A 26,088-nucleotide genomic window follows, 5' to 3' on the forward strand; every position below is an offset into this window, starting at 1 on the left:
GACCCATGACTATTCAATTTTGGTCAAGTCTTAGTTTCCTATTCAAAAAAATATATTGATGATAATAATGCCAACTTCGTAGCATTATTATGAGGATTACATCTGAGACAACTCATACCTAGCTCCTAACATATATTATGAACTCAGTAAATGAGAGCTATTTTATTGCTGTTTGTTGGATTGAATTTTTACATCCCATACATATGGTATGCCAAGAACCATGCTAGAAAACGAGGAAAAAGTATATAATACATGGTTCTCCTTTAAGGCATTCATAGTCTAACAACAACAACAAAACCCCAGACATTTAAGTATTCAATTGTAAGGACACATAATAGAAGCTCAGGTTGGCATATATATAAAGTGCAATGAGAATATCACTGAGGGAGTGATTAATTTTTCCTAGTGCCTTGAAGCATGAATGGGAGTTTTCCTATAGACAAGGAAGAGGCATATGCTTGGAAGAATAGCAGAAGCAAATATATGAAGCACTGGTTCTCAAAGTGTAGTCTGGGGATCTGTGGGAATCCCTGAAACCATTTCAGGTGGTCCATCAGGTAAAAATAATGACCATAATAATATTAAGATATTATTTGTTTTTTTCCTTGCACTCTTTCACAAAAGTATAGTGGCATTTTCCAGAAGCTATATGACTTGTGATAGTCAACATATTGAATGTAGAAGCAGCTATGAGAATACAACTGTCTTCCATTAAAGAGATTTCTGAAAATGTAAAACAATGCCTCTCTTTTTGGTAAGTTTCTTTGTTTTGAAAAATATAGCTTTTTATTAAAAATATGTTAGGTCAACATAAAATTGACTTTTATTGTTATTTTTAAATGAGTTAATGAATATTTAAAAATATTTCAATTATTTCTAGTATGGTAAATATCTATATATCTATATAGCCATTATAAACAAAAGCTCTTTGACGTCCTCAACAATTTTTAAAAGTGAAAAGGGTCCTGAGACCACTAGCATAAAAATATTAAATTGCATGGTGTGTTCAAGGAATAAATGAATAAATGAATACATGCAGTTTGCTGCCTCCAGTTCTTTTTGGAAGTAGACAGAGTATAAATTATAAATATATACATCACACATTCACACACAATGAATATGATTATCATATACTCTCAGCCCATGAATAACAAATAACATACCCCAGAATGCTGAAAGGGTTAACCTGAATTTATTGGTAATTTTTGGAAAGGAGGAGGGAGCAGATTTAGTTAATCCAGTGAAAGTCATCGCATATAAATTTGCAAACTAAAATACTCCCTGGGCTGAGGTCATGTGTTTAATTTTAGCAAGTAGGGTGAATATGGTTGGGTAGGTATTTATACTAAGCAGTAGACTGAGCTGGAGATAGGTTTGACAGTGGAAACAGTGATACAGCCTTTATTATTTTCAATGCAAGAAAAATGAACTATTAATGTGATGTTCTGGTTGAGAATTTAAACTCTCAAAAAATCTGGAAATTCAAAGTCATGGTACCCATAGCAACCATAACTCTGCCCCCTTGCATGCCCAGTGTGGAGTATTTTGTATTGCAGTACATGCTGTGAAATCTATGCCTAAATGTGCTATATAGCAGAGTTACAGTTGCTGTGGGAACTGTAACTTTGAATTGCCTGCCTTTTGTGTCATTAAACTTTCAGCTGAAGTATTGCATTAAAGAAATTTTTTTTCTTCCACTGTGTTTCCTCATTTAAAAAAAGAAATTGATTGGGTATTTAAAAAAAAAAAAGAAGAAGAAGAAAAGAAAAAAAAGGATGTAAATGATGTTAGACCTAAATGGAAGGATAGCACATTCTTATTTCCGAGATATATGCACTGACATAGCATTAGTGAATTACCACATTTACATATTTCAACCTGCAATAACAAGTCATAAAATAATCCTCTATTATATAGCACCTTTAATCCTAAAGGGTCCCATCACACACATAGACATACAGTTACCGAACCATATTGGACAAGAAAACTCAATAAATATTTAACAGCACCCAACAAAATTATACAGTGCTTTAGGACAAGCAGTAAGAAAGAAAGGCACTGTCATCAAGTGGTCGGAACACAAACCAAGGAGTGGGAAATCTCACGCTCCATTCTTACTTTTATGATAACATCGTCTCTCTTTTTCTCCTTGACCTTGATTTGAGTCAATGATTTGAATCCCTCACAACTCTGGGTATTCCATTTCCTCTGTCTGATTACTAAGGAAGTATTTCTAGGACCAACGGCAAGAAAAGACTTCAAAAGGTCATTTGGGTGTGTCTACTACTCCCAGCCATGAAACATACCTACATATTCAAGAACACACAACTTCTACTACAAACTTATACTACAAAAGGCAAAATAGTAAATATTTTAGGCATTGAGGGCCATATGGTCTCTGTCACAAATACTCAACTCTGCCATTTTAGCCACAGACATTACATAATGAGCATGGGTGAGTTCCAATAAAATTTATTTATGGACACTGAAATTTGAATTTCACATACTTTTTATATATCACAAAATATTACTCTTCTAGTGACTTTTTTTCAACCATTTAAAAATGTAAAACACATTCTTAGCTCATGGGCTGTACAAAAACAGGTGTTTGCCAATCGTGCTGTAGAAGTTTGGGTTACATGTCAGGCTTAAGGCTGCCTTTAGAAAGAGGTGTGCTTCTATTTAACTAGCTCCCCACCCCAAAAATAGTATATAATTTTTTGTGTACATAGATCTAGATCTATATCTAGATATGTATATGTAGATTTAGATATATACATATACATGTGGTATATAAATTCATTCTACATCTTGCTAATATACAGGAACTACAGCACAGATGTACAAATAATAATAAAATATACAACACTCTTCACTGTAAATTCCATATAGCCAATCTATTCTCATTGAATGCTTTTGTATATCATTTGCTGAACTGTTTTATCCATGTAAGTGCAATTTACAAATTAGTGTAGTTAGTTCCAACTTGAATGTTGGTTGGTATTTTCCTTTATATTAAGGAGTAGGACAAAAAAGAAAAAAAACAAAGATGTATCCTAGCACTTCACTCTTTTGTCAGTGACATGAGCAACTTCTTTGCTGAATCAGATAATAGCTTTCAAATATTGCCTCAGTTTTTTTGTACTATTCATAATATAATTGGCTATAGACTTGACACACACTTAAGTTTAATCTGTATATTAATCAGGATTCTCCAAAAAAAAAAACCAGAACCAATAGGATGTATGTGTGTATGAGTATGTGTGTGTGTGTGTGTGTGTGTGTGTGTGTGTGTGTGTGTGTATCTATATATCTACATCTACATCTACATCTATATCTATATCTATATGGGTCACATGATTTATGGAGGCTAAGAAAGCCCAAGATCTGTAGTTGGCAAGCTGGAGACCCAGGAACACTGATGTGTATTTTCAGGCTGAGTCCTAAGGCCTGAGAGCCAGGGAAGCCTATGGTGTAAATTCTAGCCCAGAAGTTGGCAGCCTTGAGACCCATGAAGAGCCAATGTTTCAGTCTGAGTCCAAAAGCTGAAAAAACCCAGCTCAAGTCGTCAGGCAGGAGTTCCTCTTACTAAGACTTTTAGTTTTATTCAGGCTATCAACTAGATGAGGCCCACCCATCTGAGGAAGCGCAATCTGCTTTATTCAGTCTACCGATCCATATGTTAATCTCACCCAAAAACATCCTCACAGACACGTCTAGAATAATGTCTGACTAAATATCTGGACATCCAATGGCCCAGTCAAGTTGACACATAAAATTAACAATCACAATCTACAATATTAACATTTTCTCCATCACTCTCTTAAGTCTAAGCAATCAACAGCACAATAAATCAAGCACTGATTCGTAATGTGTGCTGAGTCCCATGATCTAAATACTCCCACCACAGCCACTTTCAAGCTACCAACATAACGCCAATGGACATGTATTGGGACAAGATGCACAGTAGTACAACGTTGTATTGTTTTGCAACCATAAAAATACAAAAGGTAAAAATAACCTCAAGAGTATAGATAATGGTAAAATGTAGTAAAACAATTGGAAAGTGAGAAGTTTTGAATATGTATTACCTTTGTTTTTAATATAATTTAATTGTGAGTTTATATAATTTGTTTAATAATAGGTGTGTTTAATAGCTTGCAAAATTCCTGAAAATGTAACTACCAGCTCTAGCGAGTCTATAAGAGCTGGTTCCAGCACACTCCGAGAATGGTCTTGTGTAAGCCGAGTGAGGCTCATCTGGTCCCCTACCTCTTTGTGAAAAGCCTGCCCAATTTCATTTTGGCTAACGCTTATTAAAGTATTAAAGATGAGAACACAAACAATCTCACTATTCTTCTTGGTATTACTTTTCCTCTGAAGTACTCAGATCTCTTTATACTCTTAGTAAATTACTACATTTACATATTTCAACCTGCAATAACAAGTCATAAAATTATCAGTCTGCGGCATGGCAAAATGTAGGTGGAAGCAGCCAAGGGACTTTCTGGCACTTCTTTGGGTTTGGTTGACAACCTAGCACAGGGGGCTGCCACTACATAGATGACCAGTCTGGATAATTCTGCCACAATTATCTGGGAAATTTTGACAAAGCCAGAATTAGGGTTTGAGTCCTACAGATAATTATAGCCATGGATGAGAAGACACAGAAAATCAGTGAAGAATGGTCCTCTTGACTTGCAGGCTAGTGATTTACCTACCATACCCACTCTGCTTCTAAATAATGAGTTACTTAATGCTTGTCAAGTAACTCAAGATATAAATCACAAAATACAAGGCATCATTAATGTCCATTTGAAACTGCACAGAGAAATTTTTAGTAGGCATTATACGAGTTCCCCAGCGGAGCCAAGACTTTATGTCTGTTCATTGCTTGTCTTCTTTTTTAAAAATCAAGTATGGCAAGATGTTTTAATAACCTCACATGGCAGGGACCTGTGTTTTTGAAACGATCTAAGCTGTTTCCAACAATCCCTTTAAGACCCTGCTGGGGGTCAATTTGATCAAATTCTTTATTAATATGGGGATCACAAATGAGTCTGAAGAACAAGAAGCCTGTGTGTCATGACCACCCTTTCCCCAGCACCTGAGATGGAATGGTGTGGAATTCGGATATAGGGCAAGGTCACAATTCAGTCAAAAGTTATACATACACCACTGCAGTGCATGCAATTTAAAAGAGTGTGTGTATGTGGTGGTGGGGGGGAAGCTTAGTTATTTCTAAACTAAATAACCCATAAATGTCAAGAGCACTTGAAGGCAATGAATTGTTAAAATTAAGGGGTGTTTGGGTGTATTTGTGATTGGGGTGAGAGAGTGGGACTTGGCTTTAATTTACAAACAAATTAGGAAAACTAAATAGACTCAGCATTGCTGTCCTAACTGGAAATGGCTTGGGCAAATTTAATCCAACTTCCCTGAGACTCCTTGATCTATCTCGGACCTGGGAGGAAAATCAAGATAGGAAGTCTTCATCTCTAAGGGCAAAGGAACTTGGGCCGCCAGTGCCCAAAAAGGGCATCACATGACACCTCGCCGGAGGGGATCTCTTTCTCCAAGTTCCCTGCTTCTCTCTTGGTTCTGGTCTTAAGTCCATGAGAAATCTTTCCCAAGCTACCCGCTTTATAGCCTTGACCTACCCCTACCTCTCCTAGGAGTTGGAGACCTACCCCTACCACACAGCCCAGGAGACGCGACAAATAGGAGGCGCCCCACATTTAAGATGTAGCTCAACCTTTGACCACTAGAGGTCTCCTGGAAGGCAATGACCCGTATAACCCGGTTTATCCTTCTTTAAACCAATCGACTTGTTGCATTAAGACTTGGCAAGCTTGCTGTGCTGGAGGCCACCTTATTAATAACGCCACCCACCCTCACTGCTCCCTATGGCGCCAGGTTTGCAAGGAGGAGGGGACTAGGCGGTGGCTGACCCTCAGACAGTGCTGGTTTTTCAATCCACGAATCAATCTGCAGACTCTGGGGCTACCCCTTCAAGCCCCATTTCTTGACCAAGCAGGACGGGAGAGAGCCCCTAACTCGAGGTCCCCAGATGGGCAGCGCGGAGTCCCACGGACTTCCAACCAGCAATGGACTAGCCAAGGGACCACTGTGCAGAATCACGTAGTGTCAGATCCACCAACAGGCCAGGATCCACCCTCCTCGCGCTTCGCCCCGCTCATTCCTCCCCGCCGCCCCCCCCTTCACCTCCTCCCTTTGCCTCCCGACCGTCAAAGTGATCCGAGTTAACCAGAGACAGGAGATGAGGGAATCATTCACCGGCCCTGTTATGATCCATGCGGTATTTTCTGGAAAAATTAGCGTCTTCTAGCTAGAAGAGAAAAGAAAAAAAGGGGTGGGGTAGTTGAGGGGGAGCAAGAAAGGGAACAGCCAGGTTGAATTCCCAGTCTTTATCAAGCAATTCGCTCACCAATGAAAGAAAGCTGCAGTGGCAGATTCGAGCCACATGCGGTAGTGTGTAGCAATTAGTAGATAAAATGCTGACTAAAGTGCTAAAACATGAAGTATTATTGTAGCCAAGGTCAAACATGCTTCAGTTGTCTTTTGCAATTTGGGGGAGGGGGAGGCCCGGAGGTGTGCAGAGAGGTTTGAATTTTCGAAATGGTCGCCTTCTTTCTTCAAACTGTACTTTTTTCTTTTTTATGATCCTGTTTATTATAGTCCAAGCTGCCTAATTATGTCACTGCTGGTTTTTGCAACCAACTTAATCCTCCTGATCCTTTATGAAACGTTTCTTAGACACTGAATCATGTGTCCACTACTCTCGCACTCCCTTGAGGGGTAAGAATGGTTTTTAATTTTTTACCTTTTAAATAAACCAAATAACTTAAAACACAGAGTTTGGATTTTTGGCCAGCAAAGCAGCAGCAGTATAGATGTGTGGGTGTATGTTCCTGTGTTTCAATATAAGAGCCTGGAAATAGGGGGTCATAAAAACATAGGCAGCTTTTATCCCCCCACTCCTCTTTTATACACAGTGAGTCCCAACTAGAAGCTTTTTTATCGATAAATAAAGCAGTTGCTTTCATGATTATAACTGTCCTGAATGGATTGTCTTCTTACAACATTCAATCTGTTTATGAGTATTTACTTTACATTAGCCCAGGGACCCTGCACGGCAGGAGTTTGCCTCTATTCCCCTGGGTGTCGGTGTCTCAAGTCTTACATCTGCTCTGTGATTGATGGAGCCTTGAATCCACGTTATTACTCTCTCACAAGCAGAAATCAAACAGGCTATTAACTACATTACTTCAAAGAACTGTTTCAATACAATCTCCTTATCTTAATTGAAACTTTCTTTGTATGGATATTTGCTACACAGATAATTTACAGGTGCTTATCAAGCATTATATTAAAGAGGTAAAATAGAGGGTGTTTGTTGTTGTTTTGTTGTTGTTGTTGTTTTATAAACACACACCATTGTAATCCATAATTTTAAAAGCCATTCACAGGATTGGACCAGAGGTTTGATTTATTAGATTTTATTATGTTCATGGGGAAGGTGGTGGTGGTGCTGTACAAAGAGAAGGAAGACACCCCTGCGATTCAGTTTTGAAATTTAGCATTCATCTGATTACAAGACTGCAGATATTCAAAAATATTCAGACCTAGATCCCTGCAATTATTAACATCACAAAAACCTTATCGGAGTTTATGAGAAGAGAGATTACGCAGTATGCAGCCTAGTTCAGCACCTACCTTGAAGAGACAGAAACAGGGTTTCTAATTAGATGAAGTCCCTTACAGACTTAGAGACTTAGAGCACCAAAAACAGAAGTTGCTTAGACGCTGTAAAGAGCTGTGTATGTTTTGAGAGATTTAATATACAATTGAGGGATACCCTCAGGCATTCTGTTGAGGTTTTCTGCATAAATGCTGCTGCATTGGTCATACAGGAAACTGACTCAGTGTCGATCTTTTATATATGATCTTGTCAAAATACTGCTCAAGTTTTTTAATATAGGATTACTTGAAGTGGATAGATATATTTACGCTAACAGGACAGACTAACTGAAGCCTTAGGCATCTCTCATGTATTTTAAAAGAATATGTAAAATGCCCTTCAGTCAAGTCCATTCATATGTAAAAAAATGAACAAAATGGGTTATTCTAATCAAATGTCTGCAGTATGCATCATAAAGTTAAAGAGAGAGAGAAAGCGGGAGAGCTGTAATTTCTCTTTGTAACCCATGTTTATAAAATAGAAAGATCAGATGAAATTTCAAGGAAGATAATTAAAGAGTGATGTACAAGTCATAATTTGGCTAATGCAAAAGCTGGGAGACTGAGAATTGTTATATTGTCCTCCTTCATGCTACAGAGTTGTGATATTACTTTAAATTATTTAAATAGTTTTCGACATCTTTCAAAATACCGGCTGTTTGGCATGGGCTTTTATTACTTATTGTAATTGGAGGATCTGCCATTTTCTTTCGTTTATCTCTGTGTGTATAGAAACGAGATAGATCTTGCCTTTTATTACTTCCCCATGTTCTGAATCAAAAATGTGGTTTAGATAATGTTAAGTGCCCTAATTCTTACTGCAGCGGACGCAGACGTTATGAAAAGGCATAAAAATACACACAGAGGGTCTTTCCACCTCAAGTCACTGAATATGAGGCATTTGTGCTCTGTCGGGTGTATTAACTTCAGCCATGTGAATATAATTTTCATTAAAGTAATCCTGTTTCAACTAGATGCTGTGACTAGAGGTGAAACGTTGCGAAAGCGTTAAAAATAGCTTACTAGTAATTTCAACATCCTGTAATTTTATCACAGATCAAGTTTCAACTGTCATACTATACAGACCTTATTCCCCATATAGTACATGTTTACTTTTTTAGCATGCCAGACCCACTTTGGAAAGATTGGTGCCAATATAATAAAATCATCGGGGGCGGAGGGGTGCTGGAAGGAGTGGGAGGAGAGCGGGGAAGGGGGTGAGGGAGCGTGGGGGAAGCGAGTACACCATTTTACATCAACACTGCGAAAATGCAATCTAGCCTGGCGGAGGACCGGCAGCTGGGTCGGAGCGAGCGAGGGCTTTGCAGTCTCTGCCTGTTCCTTGTTCTGTCGCTCTTAAGTTTCTCTGTGTTTGCATAATAGCCGTGCATGCAAACCTCGCAATGCTCCAGGGCTCCAGAACAATAAATATACACATTTAAAGCGTTTATTGTCTTACGGTTCATGCCCCCGGTTTTCAACAGCTTAATTTCTGGTTGTATTTAACTAGTTTGCAAATGGATTTTTTCAGTTTCAAACTATTATTGAGGAAGCTCCCCTCCCTTTTTTGGCGGGGGAGGGGTTGGGGGTGGGGTAGAAGTCGGTATATTATTCCTGTAGCGCTGGGTTATATAAACACATTATCATTTGAGAGCGCCCTTGGCGTCCATCAGCATTGTAAACACGTACTAGTGTATATACTTCAAAATTAAAGAATGCACACGCAGAACCGGGAGTCTGAATTCATATTCCGAGCAGACTCGCTGCTCGCATTTATTGATTTATCATGCATCGTTTATTGTTCCAGTCCCTAAATGCAGTCGCTGTCTGTTCAATATTGTTTGCAAAATCCCGAGATGTGTGTGCACTGCTCACTTGTCTTTCTGTTCTTTTATTTATTTATTTATTTATTTGCTGAGTATTTTTTTGCGAAGCGAACAAATGCATTAATATTTATATGTTTATATAATCGATAACCCACTTTTCCCTTCCATGTAAATAGGCATCAAAAGATAATTTAACAGATTAGTTCTCGAAAACATGGCAGTGAGGAAGCGTAATTTAACTATCAAACAAATCTACATGTCTAATAACAGCAAATCTGCTAAGGAGCATTAGAAAGAGGAGCAGCGCCCCGGAATCTCTGCAGGAAATGTTCTTTATATTAGACATATACAAGCAGGTCCTGTCAGATGCACAGCTGAGCTCTCCAGCTCTCGTCTCCTCCAAAAATCTCATCAGACGACACCCCTAGACGAGGGAGATTGGGAAGAGGGAGACCTCATCGTCATACAGTTTTAGGGTGGATTTTATTTTTACAAACCTTCCTATATGTTTTTTGCCTTGATCCATCCGCTTCCCGCCGAGATCGGACGGAGCCTTTCTCCCGGTTATGAATTTGATCAACCCATATTTGGAAGAAAACCTACACAGTTTTGACAGAAGCTAAAAATTGAGTCGTCAGAGAAATATTAGGACATATTTTTAATCATTTTCGTGTCGAAGGAGAGGCAAGAACCCAGTTTTATATTGAGACATTACGCCAGCTGAAGACAGAGAATGTTTTTCCCTGCCAGGACCTGATGCAATCCATTCAAGCCAACAAGTTTGGAGAGAATGTTGAGTTCAATCAATTCAGAACGTCGAGATGGAGCCCAACTCACTCCAGGTATTTCGCTCTCCTCCGCTCTTCCGATCCCAGCACCCCCCGGCACCCCCCAGCCCCCCAGCTCACCCACACCTCTGAACCCACCCACACCCCCCACAAACTTTTCACCAAACTTTTACCCTCTGCATCCCCCAAAATCATTTTTATTGTTTAAAAAAATCCCTGCACTGATCATACATACATAATGTAATTTTACCGCCTCAGATGGAGAGGTGGCGGTGGGGCGGGGTGGGGGGGACCGGAGTTTTTTTTTTTTTTAAGGGAGGCAGAAAATTTGTGGGCTCTATTATTTTTCCACCCAGCTTTATATCTGTTGGCTCTTCTGTATTAAGAGTGTGGATGTCTGTGTGTAAATGTGTCTGGGAAATAGATGTTTGTGCTCTGATGGCTACATTATTTATTTGGTGCTTTTTTTTCCCCTGCAGTGGGTCGGCTCACCGTGTGGCTTGCACGGACCTTACATTTTCTACAAGGCTTTTCAATTCCACCTTGAAGGCAAACCAAGAATTTTGTCCCTTGGCGACTTTTTCTTTGTAAGATGTACGCCAAAGGATCCGATTTGCATAGCGGAGCTCCAGCTGTTGTGGGAAGAGAGAACCAGCCGGCAACTTTTATCCAGCTCTAAACTTTATTTCCTCCCAGAAGACACTCCCCAGGGCAGAAATAGCGACCATGGCGAGGTGGTAAACTTATATATCCCTCTCTTCTTTCTTTATTATTTTTTTTCCCTAGTAATGCTTATTACAGGGCAAGCTTGAAAATACTGTATTCACTTCTGCAGGCGAACAGGATCGACTCCTTTTTTAAAGGGGTAGCGCCACTAGCTGGGGCTCGAGTATTTTGCCATTGTCAGAGTTTGGCTGTCAGCTTTACAAAGAGGATCCAACTGCTGATTTTAGTCAAGATCAAATAACTTGTTCGAGAAGGGTTTTGTTCAAGGGTGTGTGTGTGTGTGTGTGTGTGTGTGTGTGTGTGAGAGAGAGAGAGAGAGAGAGAGAGAGAGAGAGAGAGAGAGAAGAGAAGAGAGAGAGATCGTTCGCTTTCCTGCTACTGCCCCTTGAACATCACATGCTTTTTATATATTTTGCCTTTTGAAAATTTACCTTCGCCTCTGGCTCTGTCGGGGCTGGGTGAATTTCTTTCGGTGGGTTTCGATATTGTTCACGTTTTTTTTTTTTTAAGTAAGTATTTGATATGTTTAAGAGGGCGGAAATTACGAAATGGAGGCAGAGTGAGATCAAAAGCTATTGAGTTGGCAAAGACGTGTTGAATAAAGTGATAAATGACAGGTACTGGAATAATACATTCAAATAACTTGCAGATCTGCCCGGGCGGATTTCAAAGCGGTCGTGTAACCGGCACAAACACGTTAAGCATTAACAACTATCTCTCGCCCCCACCCCCTCCCCCTCGGACAAGCCATTTGATGTTCTAGTTTTCAATTACTCCACTGCAAGTGGACGTCTTCCAGCGCGATCTTTGGGGATGTGTGGGACGAGAACCGGGAAGGAAAGGGCAGAGGGGTGTGTGCTCGCCCACTGGCCTTTCGGACCGGAGTCCTCCGTGCCCAGACAGCGCTCCGGGGGAGGGTGGGGAGGGACCGAGCCTCCCCGGCACGTTTCTGGGCGGCCGCGGGGGCGCTCGCCGCGCTCCCGGGAGGACGCCCGAGGTGAGCCCGCTGTCACCGGGCGCCGGGGCGGCCGCCTCCCTTCGCCTCTGTCATTTCTTGTGTGACCGCAGTTCTGCGGGCTCCTCTTGTCAGCTGACCGACCTCAGAGCCGTGGTACCTACGGGGGAACTATTTTGGGGAGGCAATGCCCACGGCGCGGCAGGGAGGGAGGGCGTAATGCCTCCTGGCAAGGCTTTGTGTTGCCCAGGCGAGAGCAGGGTAATTAAACACTTTTGAGGGCAGCTAGCTCTGTGCCAGGCTCTCGAGCTTTCGAGGTAGGTGTAAGGATCTTTTTGTTAAATGAATGGTTCCCGGTTTAACTCATCCCGGAGCTTGGAGCTTCCTGCCAGTCCTTCCAGAATTCCTGGGTCTGATGGAGTTGATTGTATTAATACTTTGGCACCGCCAGTTCACTCCCTCTCCCCAGGATCGAATTACCCACCAGTGGTCTTTGCCGGTCAATTACAGGAGTTCGTCGAAACGTTCGCCCTCGGATCTGCCTCTTCGGAAATAAGCCCCGCCCTCCTCCCCGAACGCCTCTCCCCCTTACCCCCCTCGGCCTCCCCCGCCAGCTTTGGGTTTTAAATGTTCACATTTCCCGACGTCTGCCTGCAATTTTACAAAGGTGGTGTTTGGAAATACTGTAAAAAATCCTGCAACCTACCAACAGGTTGAGCTCTTTCCCCCTCCCGAGATCTCCCTCGGCCCCCTCCCCCGACCCAACTTTCCTGCGCAGCTGTCTTCCTCCTCCTCCCCCCACCCTGATTTCTTATTATTTGCTTTTCAAATTTATTACTTCAACATGGCCTGTGATCTGGAAAAGGGAAGGATTAAATATCCAGAAAAGAGCTGGTGCCTAATAGACTTCTGACTAAACCCAGAAGGAAATTATCCAGTGTTTTATGGGATATTTTGTGGTCACTCTCTTTTTTTTTTTTAATTGAAACTGGAATATTTTTAAAGACCCCGAATTGACCCCACTTGGACCAGTTTTAATTTCTGTTGGTGTAATTAAGTAGTGAATTCTGATTTAAGAATAAAAAACATTAACTGGAGGTTGCATCTGTCAGAACTGCTGGTAGTAAATAGATATATTTTTATTTTTATTTTTTTAAATTGTTCATTATGGGGAAATGAAAGTGAACCATTGTAATGATCTGTGCATTTTGTCACTACTATATGAGCCATACCTGAGAAAATTAATCTTGCCATTTAAAAGTAAACTCTAGGGGACTTGGGGAGGGAGATGGCTCTATTTATAATCCTCAGCTGCATTTATATCCTCTAATATTATGCATGATTTGTTTTTTAATGCTAACACGGCTGGTAATTAGCTGTATGATTATACTTGTATATTTCATTAGGACTTTGGCTGATGTCATTGTGAATTATTCAGCCATATTAAAACAATTTTCAATTGAGATAATGACACGCCTCAAAATTATGCAAATGCAGGCTGCATTGTGCAAAATAATTATGACAAATGTAAAGCAGGTAGAAAGTTGCCCAATGCAGATCGGTTTTCCACCCTGGTGATGTCATTTTCCCCCTGGCCTAAGTTAGTCTTAGTCATTCATTAGCAGAATACCAGCAGCAGTCTCCTCTGGAGGAGATCCTACAGAAACCAGCACTTACTGCTGGCACCTAGAGGGGGCAACAGGGCCCTCTCATTAAGAAATTTGCTTTGTTTTCACTTACTCCATTAACTTGTTTATATACAGTGAAATGATTTTTATTATTGATTTTAAATAGTTTTGAATGATGCATTTGCCATTTGCAATGTGTAACTGAAAGAGAAAGGTTTCTTGGTGATGTGCACTGTTACTTGGAGAAAATGTTCAGCACATTTAATCAGCCAGTGCAGTTTATTTTAAGTAACCAAATGGAGGTTAATAATTTCTTGATTGAGCTGACATCAGCATCTATTTCGAAAGGACAGCCAGGACTCAGTATGCTTTTTTTGGTTTAAGGGAACCAGTCTGTCTTTTTATGATTTCTTGAAGTGTAAAAACGTCAGTTCTAAAAGCAAGAAAATTCTCATTTTGCGAGATTAGAAATAGCATCCCTGTGTGGTTTGCTATGAGCTCCAAATGCCTTTTTGGGGGAATATTTTTTTATTGACCTTTGCAATAATTATATGAGACTGGATAAGGCAGGACCTCATATGCCCATTTTACAGATGGAGACAGAGGCTTACAGAGGCTATGTGGTTTGTCAAAGGTTGCAAGGCTAGAACCTAGGTCTTCTTAACCTTTAGGGTTGGTTTATTTTTCCACTGAAACATATTCTTGAAACCAGAGTTTGAATACATCATACTGTATTCTACAAGGGTATACTAATGTGGGCAGTTCCTTATACATTTTTAAACTATGACCAATGAGTATTGCCAAAAGTCACCGAATATTTAGGTAGCAGAACCATTCTTAGTCTATAAAGTTCACCTAATTCTAGCCAGTGGTGTATGACAATAACAATTACATTTTAATAACATTGTTAATAATCATTAATAATTTATTATTAGTTTTAATAATTATTGTAATGATTTGCATGCTTATATATTTGTATACTGCTACCTTCACTTACTTCCAGTGGTAGCAACTGCTGTTGAGGAAAAACATTCCAGAAAGGCACATCTTGATCCTGCAACTTACTATGTATTTGACCTTGAACAATCATAAACACTCTGAGCCTCAGTTTTTTCAGCAACAAAATGGGAATAATAATAAGGCTGACTATGGATTGTTATGAATAGGAAAAGGCATTGCATGGGCAAAAGTACTTTAAAAACTATAAAGTCCTTAAATAAATAGAAAAGAATTATGATTATGGTGGCCTTTATTCTAGATATTCTTAATTCATAAACAATAAACATAATTTTTATGTCTGTGTGGAGGTTCCTGGGCTTAATCATGATACTGTTTTAAATTATCATGAAAGTGAATAGCAGGGCCATATGCAAGGAGTTAAGTGTCTTCAGTAATTACCCACAATTGCCACATTCAGCCAGTAGCTCTTGAGAGGAGGAAAATGGCAAAGTAGGCGGGTAATTGGTTCTGTTACTGGGTAACTTCTGATTACATTCATTTTCAAATTGCCAAGTGCTTAATCTACTGGCAATATACCCTCTTAAAATAGGTGAATGTGCAAGCATGGATTTCAGCCTGATGGGCCACGGGCTAGATTCTACAAGATTTGCTGGTTGCCTGCAACTGAGTGTAGATGAGTAAACTAATGATGTTAGGGAATCAAGATCAAGAACATCTGGGCATTACAGACTCTAGCATGCAGGCAGGATTTCTAAAAGTAATTTGACTATCACCAGCCTCGCCATCGGTTAAAAATAGTTAAAAATGCATATTCCGGAGCCCCTATTGAAATTAGTTCAGTTAAACTCTGGAATTGGGGTCCAGGATTCTTCACTTTAAACCTTTTAAACAGTCTTGTTCTAACTCTGTGATCTTGGGCAAGTTTTAAACTCTGTGCCTCAGTTTTCTCATCTGTAAAATGGGAATATAGTACTTCCTAGGATTATTTTAAGGATTAAATGAGTTGATACATGTAAAATCCTTACAACAGAGTGGCACATAGTAGATTCTTCAATTATGGTTGACTCATTATTATCATTAATATTAGTATTACTGTTCTCATTGAAGTTTGAAATCACTACCATGGGCCCTCCCAAAGAAAGCTTTTCTCTGTGAGAAGGTGGAATCTAGGTTAGTTTGTTAAAATATATAGCCAATTCAAGTCCCCCCCAAATCAGGATGCCTTTCATCTATATGGTGGATTTAGCTGTGTCACCAAAATAAAAGGTTAATTCAGGACTTAACATTTTTAGTATCGAAGTATGTCGTCAACTGGATTGGCAGGATTTTTTAAAAGATTGCCTGATTGTATCACATCTGGGGTTAGGCAGACACATGAAATCTAGGAGGTGCTAGATTGACCTTGCTTTATCTGTGGATGGCCACTCACTCTCTGGTCTGTATCCATGAGCTCATTTTTTAGAAATTTCTGAGCCTCTTCAGTGACCTCACGAGTCTGGGACAATTTCTTTAACTTTTCTGAGCCTCAGTGTCCTCGTCTGTAACGTGAATTTAATGATCTCTACTTTGCCAAGAGAATTAGAAATTATAATGAAAAGGGTCTGGCAACTAGCATAGTACTTATACAAGACAGCTCAGCAAATTATGGATGTAGTTATAATAGTCATTATTTATTTTTAGTTGTGATCTTAAGCTAACAGAAGGAATATCTTTGCTCTCTGTTTGGCTGGTCCTTTAGAACTAGGGGGAGAACTAATGAATTATATGGAGAGAATTTATTGGACAGTGACAGACATCAGCACAGTAAGACCTGTGGGTCAAATCTGGCCCACTCTCTGTTTTTATAAATAAAGTTTTATTGGAACATAGTCAGACTGTTTTGTTTATGTATTGTTTATAGCTCCCCTCAGACTGCAAAGGCAGAGTCAAGTAGTTGTGACAGTGACCATACGACCCATACAGTGGAAAATATTTACTATTTGGTCCTTTTTATAGAAAAAGTTTGCTGACGTATAGGGCCTATCCAAAACAAGCAATGTGACTGTGTACTTTTTTCTTACATGGGTTTGGAGCAACATCTGGTAATTTAAGAAATAATTTAACATTACTATGTCAAAGACATTTACATATATTATACAAAACTCTATTTCAACATTGAGTCTAGGATGTTAAAATTTGAGAATCAGTAGAATATGTGCTAAGTTGTATTTTATATGGTTACGATCCTAACTCATCCAATGTTGGTATCATTTTTCTTGGGTTAATCAAAAACTACTTGTTGAAAGCTAACTGTGTGCTCAGCACTCTGCTAGGAGCAGAGATGGATGCAAAACAATTCATGGTGTGGTCCTTTTTTCTCAAGAAGCTTATCAGTCTTGATAGAGAGATGAGACCAACACATGTTTTTAAAAATATAAAAACATAAGACGCTATATAGCACGTCGGTGAATTGTGCTGACGATAAATGCAATATGTCTTCAAAGAAGAGCTCACTAACTGCATGATTTTCTAAACAGAATTCATTCAACTCCTCAAGTGTTGACTGAAGACCTACTATGTGCTGGACAGTGGGTTACAGAGATAAAGGAGAATGACTCCATCCCTCAAAGAACTCATAGTCTATTGTCATAGACAGACCCTGGTCACAGAAAAGCTGTTAAACTCTGTCTGTTCCAAAGTTAAACTGGGAAATTAACTAAGGTCACTATTTATTTGTAGCCTGTCATGATCTTTCTGGAAAACTAGAAAGTACTATCTTCATCTTTGAAGTGTCACTCATTCCATGCATATTTATAGAGCACCTACTTTGTGCCAAAGCCTGTTCTAGGCCCTGGGGTTACTGCAGTGAACCAGACAGACAAGAATCCATGCCCTCAGGGAGCTTACAGTAGAGTGGTTGCTTTTAACCTCCCATGTACTTTGCACATTGTACCTTATATAATGGTTGTCCCCATGCTTTGCCTTGTCACCCTGCCTTCCCCCTCTCTATTATAGTGCTGTTTTCAGGAGCAGAGGGTTGCGCCTTACTCACCTCTGGGTCCCTCCACAGTATTCAGTGCTACTCACTAAGTATTTATTGAATGACTGAATGACATAATTAAAATGCCTTCTTTCCCACAACCTGCTTTCTTTAAGTTTGTCCCATTTCTTTCTGGCAAAGAGCCTATGATCAGTCATTCTCAGACGTGGGCCAGTTCCAACACCCCGTCTCACACTTTTTCTTTCTCTTCTAAAATCCATAGTCATTTTGTACCATAGGCTGTGGGAAAAAAAAAGTGTGAAGGTTTTGTTTTTTTCAGAGCACACCGAAGAAATTAGTGAATATTTGGGACTGAACAATCAGGCTAGAGCCAGCATCTCTATCTCTGAGTGCTCTTCCAATCTTCAGCCAGCAGCCCATAAAGAGATGGGGCTTTGGGATGGCAATCTGTGAAAAGACTAGACTTCAGGGAAGAAGAGTCACTCCTCACCTGGGTGTTGGTTGGCAGTTCCTGCAAGCTAGCATGTTCTTCAGACTGATGATCTTAAACTAGGCCACATGTTTCGTAGTGAGTCAAAATTGTAAGCAATTAAAACCTCTCTTGACATTTAGAATGTCAGACACATACCGGTACTAAGGAAATGTTATTTTTATGAAGTACATGAGTCCATACATGTAAATACTTCGCTATTAATTATTAATAAAGCATACCACCGTTCATAGTGTCATCTAGTGATACATGACTCGAGCTCATTTATCAAAGTCTAGTTTTAACCAATATCCAGAATATAATTGCTTGAATCAAATGCATTTGCTTGTCACTTTTTTTTTATAGCCAGGGTAGCTGGAGACTTGCCATCTTCTACTCAGAATAATATTGTAGCTAGTGATTACCCGTTGGCTTGGCTTTTAAAGAAATTTAAAACAAATTGATCGATTGTTAGTTTAAGGATTCATCTGCCTCTCACAAATGTGGTCATGGATTCCTGCATTTCTTGAAAAAATTTGCTGCTGTACCCTTGCGCGAGGATGGCTTTTTGCCGCCACACTGAGATTTTTCTCTGTCTTACTGGGGATTAGAACCTGGGTCTTAGCCTTCAGAAAGCATAGCTCACATCCTGAACTGTGAGTATTGACAACACATTTCAAACATACAGATGATGGTGATGATTGAAATGGTTCTTTAGAATCATGCTCATGGCATCAATCCCCAGCACACACTTGGGTAAATTAATTCTGCTTTTAAAATCAGATGCACTGTTAGCAGTGTTAAAGATGGATATTTGACATTTATCATGCAGACTAAGACGGGTGCTTTAATTACATGAATTTTCTGTAGAATCTTTATGGCTGTATAAATAGATGCACAGTGGCATGTGTCCTTGGACACGTGACCATGAAGTTCACAGTCCTGTCTCCATCCTTGTGCTACAGTGAGGAAAATGGGGTAGAGGCCACGTGTTGCTTGTTAGTCTAGTGGCCCCATAAACATCCTTCCCCCTACCTTTCCTTTCTCATGACTCCAAGCACAGCCCGGCTGGGAAACATACCCACTCCTCTTCATAGTGGAGTTCCAAGCCTGATCAGTGGCACTAAACATTAAACTCTTGTCTTTGAGAATAATAGGCTTTGCTTTCTATACCCTCAAGCATGTTGAACTACTGTGCAGGCTGGAAAATAAAAATGTTCTAATTGTGTCTTTTAAATAAGCATAGGAGTGAATTAATTAGACCATATTTTGTCTTTAGTTGCTTAGTTACACAATAGTATTCCTGAGCACGAGTAAGATAAATTGGCTCTTTTTGTGCTGCCTGTCCCTTAATCATAATTACTGTATTGCTTAGGAGAGTAAAGCATACATAGACTTTGAATTTTTTATTAATAGTCAAAAATATGCATATGATATATAAAGTATATGTTGTTCAACCTGTTTTATATGCTTTTATGTGGGAAGAAGTTTTATGGTGGTGGTAACATTTGCATTAGTGGCTCAAAGATGTAGTTCTGGGAAATACATAATTGAAATGTTTTTGAATTGCTTTTTCTGGCCTTTTCAATCTTATTCAAAATAATAGTGCCTCCAGTCCTGGAGCAGTCATTCTCATTTGATTTAACATCTTTCTTTGCACTGCACGCACAGCGCCCAGTTTTAACCCTGTAAAGCCTAGATGAGGTTCTGTGATTCATAGGCCTCATATATTATGCCTTCTGTTTTTGGGCTCACACTGTCTGGGGTGGGGGAACAGTGGGGGGTACGGAGCGCCTGCATCCTGCAGCCATTACTCCAGTGCCCTTTGCCCTTGGCACACTTCCATATTCCATGCAGAATCCGGGGTTAGAGATCATAAGAGTTTGTTTTAGCTTGTCTTCTGGGGTCTTACAAAATGGGATGTTGCTACTGGAACTTGGGTTTCTAGCCCCCTACCCCCACCCTGCACTCCACCAAGGAGGGGAGCAAGAGTTAGACAGCTTGATATAGTTATTGAACAATGGGAGAGTCTGGCTTAAGACCCGGGATGCATGCTGGGTAAATGTATGTGAAAATTGACCCCATTGTTCTGTTGTATTTGAAAAGCAAGTAAATTATTTACAGATATTTGCTAATTAAAGCACATGTTGTTTTACCAGCACAAAAGAGCACAGCATAACTGAAGACAAAGAACTAAGTGCGAATAATTTAAACTTGCTAATTCTATATATTTTTGTTAAGGGACGAATAGGTTTTAAAAATACGTATACATACATACATATGAAAATGTATGTATATGTGTTTACAGATATGTATGTATGGGTTTTTTGCTTTTTTTTCAAAATCCCTGCTAAGGAAGCCTTACATGCTATAGACATAACAGGCCAAGTTACCATCCAGTTACTTGTTACTAGGCTGGCCCCAAGCTCCCAATGGAACATCGGAGATGAAAATTGTTTTGACAGAATACTCTTTTCCCTTTGGTCCACGCTTTGCTTGCCTCATCTAGCTTGAACTCAGCTCCGAGTACCACTGGAAAAAAGCAAACTACCTAGCTATTTTACCAGAGAATAAAAATGTTCTCCCTCATTTTTATCATCCTCAGGCTTTCCTCAGTGACAGGCCCAGGTTTAGTTGTTTTTTTCTTCTCTGACTACCCAACTTCGGCTGGCTTTGTTCTGGTTGGAGATTTGCATTGTGGAGTAAAGGGCAGTGACATGCCCTGAAGTGGTCTGATGTACTGAAGGTTGCTGATAATGTTCTCAGAGACTTCTTAGCTGGAAAATTGTCCTATGCATAGCTGCAATTGGCCCCTCTGGCTCTGCCATCTGCATAGGCACGTTTGGTTTTAGGCATGACTGGCCAGAAATTCTTTGGCATTTTTGGTCAGTGTGATAAAGGGAAATTACAGGGACCTATGACGGGTTGCCTGATCTTGTTGGGAAGGTCTATAGAGGCATTTTGGAAGAAGTAACAATTGAACCCAGGTCTAAAGACATTCTGGTGAGGATTGGGAAGAGGTCCCTTGGCAAGATGTGGAGGTAGGAGTAGTCTCCCTGCAACATGATTTCTGGGCTGCGCTGAATCTTGGTGAATCCAGTAAAACAGGCTAGAGATGCCCTCTGATGTCCAATGAAGGCACCTATTGTTCTAGGTATCATTGAGACACCTTAAAAGCCTCTTCAGAGCTGATTTACATTGTCTGGCTGTAGCGATTTTTGAAAACAAGGATCAGCAAGGCCTATAGGCGAAATCTGGCCTGCTGCCTGTTTTGCAAATAAAGTTTTATTGGCACACAGCCAGGCCCTGTTGTTTACAAATTGTCTCTGGTCACCTTTACACTATAGTTGAGTACACAGAGTTGAGTAGTTTCAACAGAGACTGTATAATGTACAGAGCCTAACATATTTATTATTTGGCCCTTTACAGAAAAGGTTTGCCTGACTCCTGGTCTGAAATGGTATTAATAAAGGTAACAATAAGACTAGATGCTGCCAGCTTTATATATGACCTTTTATTTATTCCTCATAATAATAATACCACAAGGTAGATTCTACTGTCTTCTCCATTTTGCAGAAGGACAATCTGAAAGGTTGGGTAACTTGTCCAGGTTTCCAAATTCATTCATCAGGTAAATGACAAAGACTGAATGGGAACTCGAGCTGTCTTGATTCCAAACTACAGATGGCAGAAACCTTGTGCTGTCCTGCTGACAAGAAAGGGAGACAGGGGCGGTATGAGAAAAATGCATGTAAAATCTGTTGATGTTTCCCTCCGTGCAGTAAAACCACACAACAGCTACATCCATATTTCAAGGTTCTGTTGACAAGCCACCTCCTCTGTAATGTCTTCTTCTGACTACCTAGGGAGGAAAGGAACCTCATGCAGAGAGGCACATGCGTAAATGCCCACTGGGTCAGGCAGGTAAGAGGAAGTGAAGTGAGCTGGGTCTAGGAGACAATACGATGTTTGAGGGAACTGGTGAGCACGTGACTCGTCTTATGTTGCTCTTCAGGTCCTGCTAAACATTTCTGAGCAGGAATGCTGTCCAATATTGTCAGACCTTTCCATTTTTCCCGAGAAGTGCCTAAGCTACAGATGTTTATGTGAATGTAGTTGGCAGTTCAATCCAACTGTTAAGAAACAGCCGGTGGGCCAAACAAAACTTGCCTTCAGTTAGATGTGTCCCATAGGCTGCCACCTTGCAATCTGTAGAACAAAGCTTTGGACTGTTACAATTTTAAAACTCTCTCATATTTGATCCATTTTTTTGTAAATAAAGCAACAGGAACCTATTGGTGCTAAAGGGGCAGCAAAAAAAAGGAGCTGGGGCAGCCAGGTAGACAAAGCCCTCGCCATTCATTCTAGCCAGAGTTCCAGAGTTGGAAGGACAGAAGGAATGGATGTGCAAGGAAAGCTGGGCTCCGTCCTGGAGCCCAAAATTGGGCCTCCAAGAGAGCACAGGGATTGAGAGGTGGAAAGAAAGAAGTATGTCTGTGGGAAGATGGCCTATGGCCATGCTGAATGTATCCTGGAGAAGGGAGCAGGTGAGCAGGCCCTTGAGAATAACTAGGACTTTCATGGGTGGAGATTTTTGAGGAATGAAAGTGACACGGGGAAATTCTAGGCAGAAGAAGCCATAGGCAAATAGAAAGGAAGGCTATAACAATACTGGATATGGTCTGCATTCAGCAAGAGAGCTGAGACCAGACCTCAGGGAGTCTATAGCAGGTTGGGTTTAGAAGATTGGACATGAATCTACAGGCAGTGCTGATTAATAATTTCACATGTGTTTTTTTCTCTTTCTAGTTAGAATATAAACTCTTAGTCTTGAATCTTGGTAGAACCAAGTGTGAATGTTTACTCTGCCAGTTAGTAGCTGTGTGTCCTCTTGGTCAACTTAATCTCTCTGGAGTCTCAGTTTCCTTATCTGTGAAATGGGTCGATCTTGCTGGGCTGTGAATATCAAAGGAGATTTACATGGGCATAGCGAGCTAAACCATGTCCTGGCTTATCCCAGGCCTTTAGCTGTTGCAAAAGTTATCGACCCTGCTCTTTGTGGTTAGGGACCAAATTCTAACTTTATTGTCCCACTGAAGTCTGTCATGGTCTTAGATTGTTAATAGTCCCTGATAAGTAATTTATTGGTTGAGTCATTTGGACTGCTAACTATTGTTTGAAAAACAATGGCTAAGTAAACTATCAATTTAAGTTGAGCGAAGCTTCCTGGTTCTCCATCTGTTCCAAGAGACTTTTCTTGTGTTTCAGTTCAGAGGTTTTGATCCCTGTTTGAGGTTTCCAGGGACTGTGAAGGGGACACCCTCAAAAAACCCATTCCATTCTGTTCCATTTAGGTCTCAAAGGACCTAGAGAGGGCATCTCTTCCATCAGCCACAACAAAATAAAATGAGATGGAAGGATGGAGTCAAGAGACAAAACCTGCATTTCGGATGTTTGTTCTCTGTATGCCAAAGAAAGTTCAACCTGGTGCTTCATAGCTTCTCCCCTTTCGTGATGCAACCTCCGGGAAACCTGGCATTGATCCGCTACATATGCACAACATTGAGTTTATTTTGAACACCCTTATTTTCAAAAATCCTCTCCTGTTTCCCATTCTTCAAAACACCCCTAATTTGAACATTTATTTCACCCCTGTTGTCTCTTTCTCGTCCTCCTCTTCTTTTGGTAGTGGTGGCAGGAAGGGTATTCCAGACCAACTCCTTTAAGATGTGTAACTGCCAGATTCTTTTACAAAGTGAAAAGCATCAGCAAAAGGATATAAAGGGAAAGGGTCCCAGCCAAAATGGCTGGGGGACCTTAGGAGAAGGCTCTCAAAATAGACTGCCTGCTGGGCCATTTAAATCCTTTTTGCTTTGGGTTAATCCTCCAGTGTATATCAGATTACTAGAATTCAGATGAAATCACTGCGGTAGTACTCAGTCTCTTCACCAAATCATTCCAAATTCGAGTGTACATGGGTTATAAATACAGAAAATAATTGAATTCTGTACGTCTTAAGTGAAATAATCTGTTCCATTCTCTTTCTTGTGAATATTCTCCATAATGGTCTAATTGTGCTTTGTGCTCCTGGGGGCTGAATGTGTGTTCAGCAACAATGCATTGGGTTGTACAATATGCATCCCCAACTATCTGGGCAGGCAAAAAAGAAGATTCTAGTAAGATGGCTAAAGATGTTTTTCCGAATGCAGATTGTATGAATCACATAAGTGGTAGTAGTATCTTTTAATATTATTAACAGATTCTGTTTTTATGTCTTTACAGTACAGGTCCCTGTTTCTCACTCCACATTTTTGATATAACTAGATCAGTAATTCAATAGACAGCCAAGCAGGTGTTCAAATCGCTGCTGACCCCCAGAATTCCTTAAATGACCCCTTGAAGCAATGGAGTGAAAACATTCTCAGCATGTCAGAATATTGAGATATTTCAGTGGCCTCAATTTTTTTTTTGCCTTAATTTTTAAAGGCTATTTTCTGCCCCTTCTTCCCACCCCTTTTTAAGCAGAGAAACGTTACCTGGATCTTGGCCATGAGGACTAAAAGATTGTGTGTCTACAGGACTTGCAGATTGTGCCTATAAGCAATGGAGTTCTAACTGGTCAGCCGTGCCAAGGTCTTTAAAGGGTGAATCTTGAAAAGGTGGGAAGAGGTAAAGAGAGATGAGGATTGGGATTCTTCTGTGGTAGCTAAGGATGTAATATAATGTTGCTCTTGAAGAACATTTCTATTTCTAGAAATGTTCAGGCCTTTTGACTGCAAACTTTGATTCAGCTCAATTCGACCAATATTTATTAGTATGTACAGAGTCCTATGGAGGTGATTAAAAAGATGAATAAGATCAGCCCCTCTCCCTCTAGTTGCTTAGAGGAGATAAAATATAAAGTTAACCTTACTTGGTAAGATTATATTTTACTTTGCCTCTTTTATCCTGAAAGGTATACTAATTTTATTAAATAGTATTCTTGGAAATTTCTATGGATACCCCAGAAAAGAAAAGCTCTCTTGTGTACGTGGTGTTTAGAATTTAGGCAGTTGTATACCTAATTTTTCGATTGGCCTGTCAACCTCTTAGCAAAAATTAATCTAATTTCCAGGCATAGTTGGAACTGGTATTTAGCACCTTGTTTTACAGACTTTATTTTGTTGTCACACAGAAATGTGTAAATATGTCCCATGTTAAAGATTGGTGTATTGGTTACCTATTGTTGTGTAACAAATTACCTCAAATTTTATGTCTTAAAACAACATTCATTATTCACAGTTTGTGTGGGTCGAGCCTCTGGATAAGGCTTAGCTGGGTGCCTCTGGCTCCGGGTCTCTCAAAGCTCTGGTGGAGGGAATTTACTTCCAAGAGCCCTCACTTGCCTATTGGCAGGCCCCAGATCCTTGGAGGCTGTTGGACTGAGGTCCTCATTCCTTGCTGGCAGTTCGCCGAGGCCTTTCTCAGTCTCTGGCAAGGTCATATGGGCTTCTCCATGGGCCAGCTTACAAGATGGTAGCTGACCTACCTTTGAATATGAGAGAGAGAGAGAGAGAGACACAAGCCACAGTCTTTTTATAACCTAATTTCAGAAGTGGTATCCCATCACTTTTGCCTAGTTCTGTGTGTTAGAAGTGAGACATTATGTCCAGCCCACACTCAAGGGGAAGGGATTACACAAGAACATCGATACAAGGAGGTGGGGGCCATTGGTGGCCATCTGAGAGGTTGCCTACTACATCAGCAATGGAACCAGTCACTGCAGTCTAAAGCTATACTCCGATGAGGGTTGAAAGGTATTCTTACCCTGTCTTGCTCTCTTTTTTTTTTTTCTCCTTTTGTTGCTAGTATGCATTCTCCTTGGGTGGTTCTTCCCAAACACCTCCCCACTCTTCTGGGCATATAATTATAGATGACATACATAGTAGCCCGCAGATTGCTTTAATCTTTTAAATATTTGTTAGTCTTAGAACATGTCAACAAGCCATACTCGGT

The 26,088-nt window shown here is 40.2% G+C and overlaps 1 protein-coding gene across 1 annotated transcript in view; it reads left to right on the forward strand.

Annotated features, from left to right (window-relative positions):
• The first annotated feature begins 9,985 nt into the window (after positions 1–9,985).
• ARID5B (AT-rich interaction domain 5B) overlaps positions 9,986–26,088 on the forward strand; it is a 172,088-nt gene continuing 155,985 nt past the window's right edge. Inside the window, exons 1-2 of the mRNA XM_033130068.1 lie at positions 9,986–10,429; positions 10,855–11,109. Of these exons, the coding sequence (XP_032985959.1) occupies positions 10,409–10,429; positions 10,855–11,109 (276 nt within the window). The 5' untranslated portion in view covers positions 9,986–10,408. The remainder of the gene's footprint in view (positions 10,430–10,854; positions 11,110–26,088) is intronic.

Source organism: Rhinolophus ferrumequinum, chromosome 16 (assembly GCF_004115265.2).
Source record: "Rhinolophus ferrumequinum isolate MPI-CBG mRhiFer1 chromosome 16, mRhiFer1_v1.p, whole genome shotgun sequence".
NCBI classification, from domain to species: domain Eukaryota; kingdom Metazoa; phylum Chordata; class Mammalia; order Chiroptera; family Rhinolophidae; genus Rhinolophus; species Rhinolophus ferrumequinum.